The sequence below is a fragment of the Geospiza fortis genome, unplaced genomic scaffold (assembly GCF_000277835.1).
Source record: "Geospiza fortis unplaced genomic scaffold, GeoFor_1.0 scaffold333, whole genome shotgun sequence".
NCBI lineage: Eukaryota > Metazoa > Chordata > Aves > Passeriformes > Thraupidae > Geospiza > Geospiza fortis.
The window spans coordinates 5217335-5229444 of NW_005054347.1; the positions used below are offsets into that span (position 1 = coordinate 5217335).

At 41.6% G+C, this 12110-nt stretch overlaps 1 protein-coding gene across 1 annotated transcript in view; it reads left to right on the forward strand.

Moving 5' to 3' along the window:
* The window catches only part of LOC102033946 (cytosolic carboxypeptidase 6-like), a 127253-nt gene that overhangs the window by 103507 nt on the left and 11636 nt on the right, over window positions 1-12110 (forward strand). The window contains exon 5 of the mRNA XM_031058676.1: window positions 7114-7266. Within this exon, the coding sequence (XP_030914536.1) occupies window positions 7114-7266 (153 nt within the window). The remainder of the gene's footprint in view (window positions 1-7113; window positions 7267-12110) is intronic.

The window sequence follows — 12110 nt, forward strand, 5'->3', positions numbered from 1 at the left end:
TCTTTTATAGTAGGATTTCTTCCCTCTTCTAAAAAGCTCTTGATTCTTTTGCCACTTGTCTTTTCTGAAGAGCCCTCTTTCTGTAGAGCCAATGCTGTTCAGTAGCAGACGAGTGAGTGAGGTAGGATTTCTAAAGCATTTTTTAATTGTTCTGTTTCTAATTCTAATTTCTAAATTGTTCTGTGGGTCATCTGCTGGTGAGACACAAGTGGGCAGAGATGGGCAGAGCCCAGTAAAACCAGCAAAGTTCGGGGTGAGGAAATGCTTCAAGATCCTGTTCAGTCTCACTGTTTTTTTTTCTAATAATTCAGGCAAGGAAAGATTTCAGAAATTCTGAAGGTCAAAAAACAATGGTGCTGAGCGTATGTGCACATTTGCTTCATATGAGAGACAGAGGAAGGAGGAGACAGAACAAGGATTGTCCTTCTTCAGACTCACACTTCTAGTTTTGGCTTGAGGTCAGACCCTAAATCCACAAGAGTATATTTTCTGGTCATAATCATTTAAGGTAAAAATTATACAAGAGTTGTCCATGCAGCTGAGCCAAAAGTCTTGCCTAAACTTGATCTGGGTCTTAACATTGTCTCTTTGGAGCCTCTCTAATTTAATATGCATTTGAACAGCAGTGGCTTCTTGATAGAGCCTTTCACCTCCAGGTCACCCTTTCAAATCCAATTCAGGCCTGTCATGACCAAATGTTGCTGCCATCTGACGGCTCTTCTGTGTCCTGTGTGAATTGCTGGCTTCAGTCCAGGGGCTGGTGGACAGGTGCCTGAATGCAAAACCTGCCAGAGCTGACATTAACTGGACGTCTCTGCAGAGGGGTCAGAGCGAACCGGCCCCGCAGATGAATTAACACTTCACTTGCACACACTGTGATGCTTTATATCTTCAAAGTGCTTTCCAAACGTCAGCTAATCCTCAGGAGGTGTTGTTATCTGCACTGGCAGGTGAGAGAAGCGAGCAGATAACAAGTCAGGATCAGAATATGCATGTTGCTGACCTCCCACTCTGAGGCCAGCACTCTGAGTTTAGCTCCTTTTGGGGCGGCTGATGGGCACACCAGAGTAGGGTTCAGGTTCCTGTTCTTCTGTGGATAAAAGCATCCCTTACCTTTTAAAGCAGGCAGGAAAGCAGTACTGATGGGCTTCCATCCTTTTGCTGAGCCATAGGCAAACAGAAGTCTCTTCTCCATCCACTTTGAGGCTCTAGGGAGTCATGCCAGGTTACTCCTACCATTAAGAGGTATCATTATTTATCATTACTTGCCATGAAACAGGGTTGGTAAACAGTTACTTATGAATAGCGATTGGGTTGGAGTGGTTCATTCTGAGAGAAAACAGCTCCTGGAATATCATTGAAATGTTCTGAAAAAAATGCTTGAAGTGTTATGAAGAGTTGCTGGAAGGTCATGCCGAGTTAGTGGCACATCAGTGTTGGCAAGCTGCTTCTGCAGGGACACTCCAAAAGACATTGTCAGACTGTAAAGGTGGCTACAGAAAAGGCAAAATTGTCTTTTGTGCTTCACACCAGTGAGAACAAGAGTGGTTCTCAACTGGCATGCTCCTTTCCATGGAAGCAAGATGAGGAAACCAGTTTTTCTTAAGGTTGTTAAAAATAGTAACTCCCTTTCCTACTATTAATTTCTTGTGTAAATAATTGCTGTTGTTGCCATGGTGTTTACAGAGGTGAATGAGCAGGTGGTCCATGAGATGATGAATGGATGGAGAAAGATGTTGTCCCTATGGTTACAAAAGGGGAGTGGTATAAATCTGAAATAGTGCCTCTGATAAGGTGTGGCTTGCATTGTCTGAAGAAACAGAATGATTCTGTTGGACTAACTTGTCAATGGTTATATAATCAATAGCAGAGGAAAATGTGGAAGAATTTAATGCTTTTTTGGGGTGGTGGGGGAAATATGGGGAGAAGGTAAAGCTAAGAAAAATAATTTGGGTAAAATTCATCTTACCAGACATCCAAATGCAGGCATTTCAAGCTTGAAAATGTGTGTACCATATCCAGGCAGTTTGAATCCCACCTCATGCTCCCTTGGAAAGCCAGAAGGAGACAAGTATCACACATCTCCGAGGAGCAATTCAAAGCACTGGGCACAATTCAATTGGGCTGAAAGGGGAAGAAATGCTGCTTTGTGGCTGAATATGGACTGCTGGCCATGTGATGCTGAATGCTCAGTTTTCCTTCATTTTCCTTAGGAGCACGCTGTGCTCCTGTGTTTTCAGTGTCACCACTGTAAGCATTGCCAAAATAGCTAATCCTGAGGTAACAATGTGCTTATGTCAAAAGGGATGTCTTAGAGACACGTGCAAAATTTTCTTTTGAGAGATTCTTTTGAGGAATTTTGCTTTGGAGAGATACCTGAGGAAGCATCAAAGGAGCTATTCTTCTGGGAATTTCTGAGTGTCCTCTGAATGAAAAGGGGCAAACTCCATCTGCTGAGCCAGCTGTTGAATGTCCATTTACTCCAAACAGTGGTTTAGCAGCAAGAGCACAAAGTCTGCCTGGAGGCTGCTCCCTTCCTTGCAACAAATGACAGTCCATGGTTTTAGTAGCTTGTATAAAACATTGCAAGGAGTTTATCCCATCCCCTATATGAAACATTGGAGCGGAGAAGGCTTTTGGATGCCTCTCTCTCTCTAAACCAATTGCTATGCCCAAGAATTAATAAAATCCATATTGAAGTGACAGCTGGTGGACAGAGCTGGCTTCTTCCTGCATCACTTGTCTCTCTAGTGGCTCATGTTCTGGGCTCAGTGCACATTTATCCTTTTATTACAGCATTTACTGACTTCTATTTATTTATTTATTAAACCTCTGTTTTCTTAAGAATCATAATTGCTCTGTTCAAAGTCTAAGTTTGGTCACATCAGCACTAGCTATTAACTTAGTTCTTTCCTTTCACTCTTTAATTACTGACCTTCCAAAAAGCATTCAGTGAAGGAAATAAAAATGCAGACAAGTGAGAATACATTTTCTCAAAACTTTCTGTGCCATCATGAAGCAGCTTCTATACTACTTTAACTATTTCCTCTCTTGACAATGTGAGTTATTTTTCTTAATTCATGATTTCTTTCATTTTCACCACCCCCTAATTTATATGTACATTTCTCAAGCTGACAGAAACTTCAGACTGACTCAGTAGGAAAATGCATGTCACAACAGTAGGGATTCAAATGAACTTTAGAGCAGAAATTCATTTGCTTGTTTATTTATGCTAGGTTTATATGGTAAGTGGCAAGAAGAGATAAAAACCATTCTTTTCAAGAGAGAGAATCTTTTCTTTCCAAAGAAGTGAGGTTCAGTCATTGTCGCTGTCAGTCTAGCAAGTGATTTCTGTTTTGGGACTCAGAGAAAATAAAGACCAAGTCTGCCTTTGTTTTCTGGAGCTCTGTAACCTGGGTCATCCAGGTAATTACAGCTTTACTTAAGAAATACTGTGAGAGAGGAAAACTCTGCCACTGCTTGTAAGCACAAAGAAAAGGCACTTGAGAGAATTAAATTGCATGATGACTTTTATAAGGCATCTGAATCATTTTGCATTCTACCTCTAAAGCAGAAAATGATGAGTTTAATATCATATTGTAGGATGTAACTGGTAAGTCTCTCAGAAGGCAGCTGTGGCATCCAGAGCTGTTTGAGCCTAGTTATTCATTATTTTCTGCATAAAGAAAATGTGAATATGAGACTTTGAACCATGTCTGAATTTATTCCCCCTCTCACTTGCAGGTGCTGCAGCAAGAGAAGCCCTGGTGGGGGTGGGTTGTGGTGGGTAGATATTGGCAGATACCCCTGGGGTATGACAGCAGAGAGCAGTGGGTTAAGTGTGTTTGCATGTGCTCATGTAAATGCAAACATTTGTTTATTTACTTCATTCTCCCACTAAAGTTCTCCATTCTCCAAGAGCAACAATTTCAGGAGGTCACCTCTCTGCTGACTTTGCTGAAATTGCTATCGGTAGGTGACATTATATATTCCATAAAATGTTAATTCTGTGATCCTACCTGAATTGCTGGAGATTAGTAATTATGTCAAAATCTTTCAGAGAACCTCAACTGAAATATAAAACTTTATTCTCCTGCTTAAATTTGCTGTGTGGCAGTGGGGGAAACAGTTCCTACATGTTAAGCACCTATGAATATCTATGACTATAAAGAGGAGGCAGAAATACCATTATTGTTCAGGAGCATAGCATAATTCTTGTGAAGCTTGAGTGCCAACAAATTGTCTGCTGCTTGGTTTACCACTTGAGGCACGAGGTGGCAAACTTTTAATGTCCCAGTGGCTGTTATTGTCCATTTTAAGGCCACAATAACTTTGTGTCTGGGAATAAAAGGACTTTTTCCATTAGAAACTCATGTGTTATATCAACAATGCACTGTATTATTTTGCTCTGTAATGGAGAATGCTGAACATGTTTCCCTTTATAAAGTAATGAATGTGAGGAGGAGAAATGTGAAGCGCTGAAATGCTGTTCTGCTCACACACAGCAGTGTCTGGATGTAGTACATCTAACTAGCAATTACTCTAGCAGTGTTTAAAAACATGCTGAATAGGATGGACAGTTGCAAGTTTGGACTAAATTTAGTGCACAGGAATATGTGAAATAGAGAATTTTATACGTTCAGTTGGAGGCTAAGGGACAAAGTCCAGAAAAAAACCACAGTTGAATAGTCATGGTGGGCTAACTTAAGAAATTACTTTTTAATTAACTTGAAATGGATGACTTGAAAAATGTTTTTGAACCCTTGTTTGGGTGATGAGCTACCTGTTTAACGTCACAGCTTCCAAATAAAGGAGGTGAAAGCTTAATCTGTAGGTGAAGGGGACATCTGTGAGCGACACTGCTCCCTCACAAGTAACCATTGCAACCAGATTATTTGAAAATGGTTTTGGTGAACAAAAAAGATCTTCAAGGAAATTTCAGCATACTGGGAGACTTTCTAATATTCTCTGTGATGCTTCTACCAATGATTTTTTTGGGTGAAGGTCCTAGGAGAGTTTAGAAAATACTCCAGTGGCACTGTGTTAGACTGGATAGCTGATAATTGAATACTAAGCTGAGGCTCAGGTCACTCATGTTCTGCAGGTGAATTTCCTGCTGGATAGCCTGTGGAAAATATTTTAGTAATCTCTGCCTCTGCATCTCTGTTTGTGGCCACCTTCTTTTGGAAACAACTTGAAAACCATGAATGAATAAGTACACCATGACATACCACAAATCCTGCAGTTTACACCAGCAATTTTATTTCTTTTAAGTCACAAATTATTCTAGTCCATTGTTATCTATCTCACTGTGCTTCTCAATTATTTTATGCTAGTAACTATGTTCCTATAAAGAATTCTGTCTGGTTGTTCTAAAATAAGTATGACTTAGGTCACTGACTTCTGTGTGAAGGACATTCATGCTTTACAAATACCCAGTTTAACTAGATTATCTGCTCACTTCATCAAATCACTGTTTTGAGACTCTACAAGATGTTCTGTTTTATGGTGATATGCCAGTGTGCATCTGATCTCATCAAATTCTGTTTGTGATGGGGAAATTATCTCATGAAAATAGTATTACTTAATCTTGGTTTTTAATTTCTGTATGCTTGGAGAGGAAGAAAATCCTGTGTGGTGTTTCATCCTGTCAATGCTAATCTTTCTCCTCAGTGCTGTATCTCCAAATAGCAGATGTGTGCTTTATTGCAGGGCTGGTCCTCTATAGCACAGCAGAATGTTTTGGCAGGAGCAAACAATTTATTGTATTAGAGTCAAACACAATCAAATGTTCCCTTTCCTATGAAGCATGGTCAGATATCGATATTGCATTAGCTAACATTTTAACATAGCAGAGGCTTAATAAGATGCATTATTACTCTCTCTAGGTTGTTTAATTAAACTCAACAGTTGCTGGGTATTATACACTGGTTTTCTGCCAGGGGGAAAGTAAATCTGGATTATATTAGTGTCACATACCAAATGATGTTCTCCCCGCCACCGAGGCTCTAGAAGAGCTGGCACTGCCCAAGCCAACCTGCCTTCCTGTCCCACCAGACTGTCCCATGGCTCAGTGTTCTCCAGCAGCCCAGCAAGCTTTGCGTGCAGGAGAGGCTGGGGCTGCAGAGCTCCCTGCTGTATTTCAGTACAGGGAGAAGCTTCATGAGCATCCTGCTGCCAACAGAGCTCTTCTCCATCCCTCTGCTGAGGCAGGGACATGTGAGATCTGGGCACCAGGACAGCCCCAATGGCCCCAAGCTGGCCAGGTGACAGGGATGGGCTTGTCACCTCATTTGTTCAGGTCCAGAGGTTGTAAGAATTTGGGGAAACTGGATGATTCAGTGACATCTGCTCTGGTATCACTCTCTAGTGCTGGACAGTGCTGCTGATGGCACTCGAAGGGATCCAGGTGAACATTCCCTCTTTCCCACTGGTGCCATGGGAAGGGTGTGGGCAGAGCAGGCACTTCTGTGCTAGGGTGTCCTGCTGTCTTTTAAAACAAGAGTTGGTGCAGAATCCTGCACAAGTAGAGAGATATCCCAGATACTTCTTTTGGAGAGTTTTTCTGTTGAGTTACTGCTGGAAAGGAGAGGAGAACAAAACATTTGCAGTATTTCTCCTTATACACAAGAAATAAACTGCACAGAAAATACTGGAATGTTTTTTACACAATTTTGAGCCTGTTTCACCTGGCAGTAGGGAACATCTGCATAATTCAGTGCAGAACTGTGGAGAGATGGCAAAGCTATGCTCAAATAATCGTGCTCTAGAACTGGAAGGTGCATATTTTTTATCACTGGCAGTAAGCCCTGTATCACAATGAAGGATGGTTTGGCTCTATTTTGCACAGTGTCCTGTGCAGAATGTTCCAATATCCTCAAAAAAGGTAAAGAAATGTCTGTCATGGTCCTTTGTTGTGTTTCACATGCTCCCACAGAGAGGTAGGAGTGGTTGTGTGCATCACAGTGAGATCTTCAGCGTGGCTCCCTGCTGCTGGCACCATGGATGGGTTCAAGAATGGCAGGACTGGATTTATGGGAGGCTTTACCTGCATAACTCAGGTATGATTTATCTCGTGCTGAATGTTTTGTTGTTGTTGTTTTCCCTCAACAGAAGATTAACCTGGAGTTCTATATCGACATCCATGCCCACTCCACCATGATGAATGGCTTCATGTATGGGAACATCTTTGAGGATGAGGAAAAATTTCAGCGACAGGCTGTTTTTCCCAAGCTACTCTGTCAGAATGCTGAAGACTTCTCTTATGTAAGTCAATGTTTCTTAATTATCTTTTCCTAGTTTTTCTTTTTTTTTTTTTGGCCTTTATGATAAATCTCTGGCTTTATTTGACTGAGTGAATTTTATTTCAGTATGAATAAAAGCCTACTTAAAAATTTTATTATTAGCTACCATCTTCCCTCTTAAACTGACCTTATCCAGCAGTGGTAAGTTGTGATCTTTCATATGTCATCAGACACATGAACAAAAGCAGGTTTGTCATCTTCTGTTTAATAACCTTTGGCTCTGAATTACTGGCACACCCTGTCAGATTTTTGTCTTTTGATCAAATGGGTCAACTTTATTGTTCCAATGCTTGTATTAATTTGTCAAAGATTTTACTTGTATACTCTAAATAATAATATGCTAGCAAATAGAAATAAAGTTACTTAGCTTGAAAGAAAAGGTTAGATAACATCTGTTGAAAGTTATGGCAAAGGGAATGTCTAATTTTGAAGATCTTTGATATTACCATGGAAAACTGTTCTGCAAGAGGATTTTCAATTGCCCAATACTTACAGCTTGGAGAGTGGGAAAGGGGAAGTTGGGTTCAAGGAACAGCTTGCTCTTACCCTCAGTGATTGAATTTCTGGTGTGCACCTGGTTGTTTCAAAAACACATTAGGGGTAAGGGGCATTCACCAATCATAGCAATGAAAACCTGCAGTTGATAGGAGTTTAGAGATTCTGTGCTCAAGTGTGGGATTTCTCTCTGCTACTGGGGGAGATTAAGTGTTCCTCTCAGCACAAGCCTTGCTTGACAAAGGGAAAATCCTAGAGAAGATGATGCAGGAAATAGAAGCCAATAGCTAAATAAACAGCACAGTCTCTCCCTTTTGACTCTCAAGCAGAGTTCCACCCAGATGCTACTGGCACTGGGCGCATTCACCTTCCCCTGACATCCCACTGGTCTCTTGAGGCTGGAAGCTTTTCCCCTGCCATCCCTCCAGGCCATTCTTCCCAAGGCAGCTGAGCAGACAGAATTGTTGGAAAAAGGGACAGCCACGAAATGTCTCACATGTGTGAAGTGAAAACGTGTCCTCAAGTAGAAAGGTCTTGTTTTCTTGTTTCCAGCCTCCAGCCATGTGGGTTATGTGACTCGTTGAAAATATCAGGTGAAGAGAGGAAAGGAATCCAAAATGGGGGGAGAAAAATGTGCTGAAGTTTTAAAATAGTGCATGTAAATATGCCCTACTGCCTGCTCAAAGGGAAGGGGGGAAGTGCATCGTTAACATTACCAGGCTGGTGTTTGAAAGTGTGGGAATGGACCACTGTTGTTACTAATGAATTTTCCAAAGCTTCAGGAGGTCTCATTTACATTGTATGCTGCTGTGGCCATTTGTTGGGATTATAATACTTCAACAGCAGCACTTCAAGTGAAAACTGGCGGCTGCATGAAGTGTTGTCCATAATTGACTAGCTCCATGTCTTCACACAGCACAGAGACAATGTTCCATTATGTTATCCATTGACAGTATCATTGAAAAGATTACTCTCCTTAAAGCATCTGTCAACCTTGATTGATTTACAAGGGACAAAGCGCTGAAAAGGTTTGAAGTGCGGGTACAATTTTTGCCACCGTTTAGCATACATAATGGTTCTCCTTTGATGTCAAAAGCTCATCTTCTATTAATAATGCAGAGGGCTTTTGAATGCAGGCTACTTGTATGGAGTTCCACACTAATAACCTACTTGCTGTGAAATGGGATTCACTTTGGAGAAGCAGTCATTTGGGTTTTACATGTTCGGAATGAATCCCAACTCAAAGGGATTTCTTTCAGTGCTCTGCGTGATTGCAGCTGAGCCCGGCACGGGTTAGGGGAGGCAGGCAAATCCTCCTCTGCTCCTCCAGCCAAGAATCTGGCAGGAATCACACAGCCAGATGCAAAGGAGCATGAACAACAAGCCTGAGATGATGCGATCAAATGCCTTGTGCCATTTCGTCTGGCAACCTTCTATTAATATACTTTAGAGTGCATTTCATGCCTGGGCTGCTTTCTTCACCTGTCATTTCCAATAGGCCTTTTTATTGAAATGACAGTATCCAAGGGAGGTTGGTGATTAGAGTAGGGGATGGATAGGGGATTCGTACCCACATGCCTGTTATAGGACCAAAGGAGAGTCACCCAGTGTCTCTGTGCCCTGTCTGTTGGGCAAAGCTTGTGACCCTACAGCTCTCTGGAAGGCTGACTGTGGTTCAGAGGCATAAATTGTGAAAGGCACCAGAAATTCCTCATTCGTACATGACTTCAGAAAACAGAGGCCTTCCTTTGGTTTAGCTGTCAGCATGAGAAAAGGAAAGTGGAAGAAGGGCTAGGATGTTTTGCTCCCAAATAAACGCATGAGACATTCTTGGGCAGCTGCCTGAGCAAAAGGGACAAAATCTGTAAGGAAAACATTTTATATTTTCAATGTTTAAGAAGGATATTTTTAAACACTGGGGAGTAAATGTAATCCATATGAAAGCTCTAACAGTGAAAGCTGGCATGCTCTCTTGAAAGGCTGATTCACTGTGTTTTAGGAGCAGCTGTTGACACCATGTCTGAGTGCATTACACATCAGCCATGGCTTGGAGTAGTTGCAGTTTTTGTAGGGATGTTCTTCATTTGACCTTTCTTGTTTGGGAGAGTGGATTAGTCATAAGGACCAGACATGAGCATTTGAGCATTTCCAGAACCTGCTAGTCTTAGAGGTGGCTAACTTTGACCTCTGTGACAGTATGAGAGGACACCATCTGTTCTCTCTGGTTCATTTAAAAGAAACAACTGCAGCCATTCTTGGGTGGCTTTATCACTTTGCAAAGATTGCTTTTCTTTTCAGTTGAAGGATAAAGACCAGCAAGAGGTACTTGGCCTGATCCAGGCAGTTTGGTTTCTTTTTTTTTTTCCTTTAGATTGTGAACTGGTGGCACTTGGAATACATTTGAGTTCTCATTTAATTTTCTTGTATTCAGCCTCCCAGCAGAGAACCTTCCTTATAAACACTGTTTGACCTTTGTGTGCCAGGGTTAGCCAAAGACCCTGATAAAAACTTGGGGTCCCATTATGCTGAGTACCTGCTGAGGAAGTCCACAATCCTAAAAGCTTCCAGTCATGCTGAGAAAGACATAACAAGTGGGTGAGAAATAATTCGCTTGAAGAAATTGGAGAATAAAACTTGGATGTCCCAAGTGCCAGTCTTGTTTCTTTGTCAGCAGTTCCCTGTTTTATGTCATGCTCACACTCAAGAGTGAAGTCTCTAGACAGCAATCCACCAAGTTTCTTTTGGGGAAGCGTGTTTTTAACTCCAATGCCATAACACTGTCACCTAAAACGTATTTTAGAGACTATCTTTGTCTCAGCAATATAAGAAGATGCAGATATGGAATGCTTTGCACTGGTACTTCCTGTGGTGTGTTTTGTTCAGTTGTTTGTTTTTAGTTTGGATACCAAACACAGAGCAAAGAAGAAAAACATTTTGATCTCTTTATATCTTCTGCTGACTTTCTTTGATCCACAAACTCCAGGTCTGCTGTTCTCATTTTCACAGCATTCCCCCATCCAAGCTTTCTTAGGGAAGATGTGTTTGTTCCAGCAAACCTCCTCCATTCTATGGCAGCTTCTCTGAGCTGTTATAATTTACCCTGGCTGGACACCTCTCTCTGAAGGCAGTGGTGGTGCAAGTGCTTGAGGCAGTAATATGAACACTCAGGGATCAAATGCCTATAATCTGTTCTGAAATAACAAAAAACCCAGCTTGTATATGACTGGACAAGGAAGAGGAAGCAGTAGAAAAGTTGCCTGGAATTTATCCTGAAGTAAAATCCATACTTGCATCACCACCTCCTAAGTGCCTCTCTGCTGTTTTGGTAAAAAAAGACTCTTCTCCCAGAAAAGCAAAAGCTGCTGTGTTCAGGAAAGTTTTGTTAACATCATGCAAGCTTAACAGATCTACTCAGAAATCTCTTAAAACCTGAGCACAACAAATGATCCTGCCTCCTTTTTTTGTAGTCTTGTACCAAGGCATATCCAGGAAGACAAATACCGCTATTATATTCTTTAGCACCCCTCTGGGATGCATTTCTGCTTGCTGCTTCTTGGACGTGTTGCTCCATAAATGTATTTATTTATTTATTTATTTGTTTGTTTATTTATTTATTTATTTATTTATTCTGGGGGCTGGGTGAGCCAAGACAGGAAATGTGTTTCTGGTGGCACAGGGAGCAGACTGTGAAGTCTGTCCTTCTCAGTGTTACAGGCTTTGGTCTCACAAGGACTCTGCCTTTTGGAGAGTCTCAGTGAAATGAAACTGCTCCATTATGTTGTGCTGCACCAGTTCACCCCTCCTCGTACAGAGAGGATTGGATTTGTATTGGAAAGAAAAGGAGGGTGGGGGAAGTGTTGGAACAAATGGATTTTCTTTCAGTACCTTCTTGACTTGTTTGTGCATATAGGAGTCGACAGCCCCTTCTCCATCCCCACGCAGGTAGAAATTTAGAATGTACACAGAAGAAACAGGTTTTCATGGCAATTTTATGGTTTATTTTCAAAGACCAACATTACTCTCACCTAATGTCAACCTGCTGGGAGCAGGTGACAGCCTCTCAGAGCAGCAGCAGTGAAAGGAGCTGCTGTAGGCTCTCCTGCAAGCTGCCTCTCATGCAGAGCACCACAAATTGCCTGAGATGAGACAAACTGTGCTGTGAAGGAAGGACAGGAAGGTAGTTAAGAGCTGGACACCCATCCCCCTGGCAGGATATCTTTTTGGGTATTATCTTCTTAACCACATGATATTGTAATGTACGTAGAATACACCTCTGGCTCAGAGAACTGTCCTGGAGCAGTGAGAGAGCCA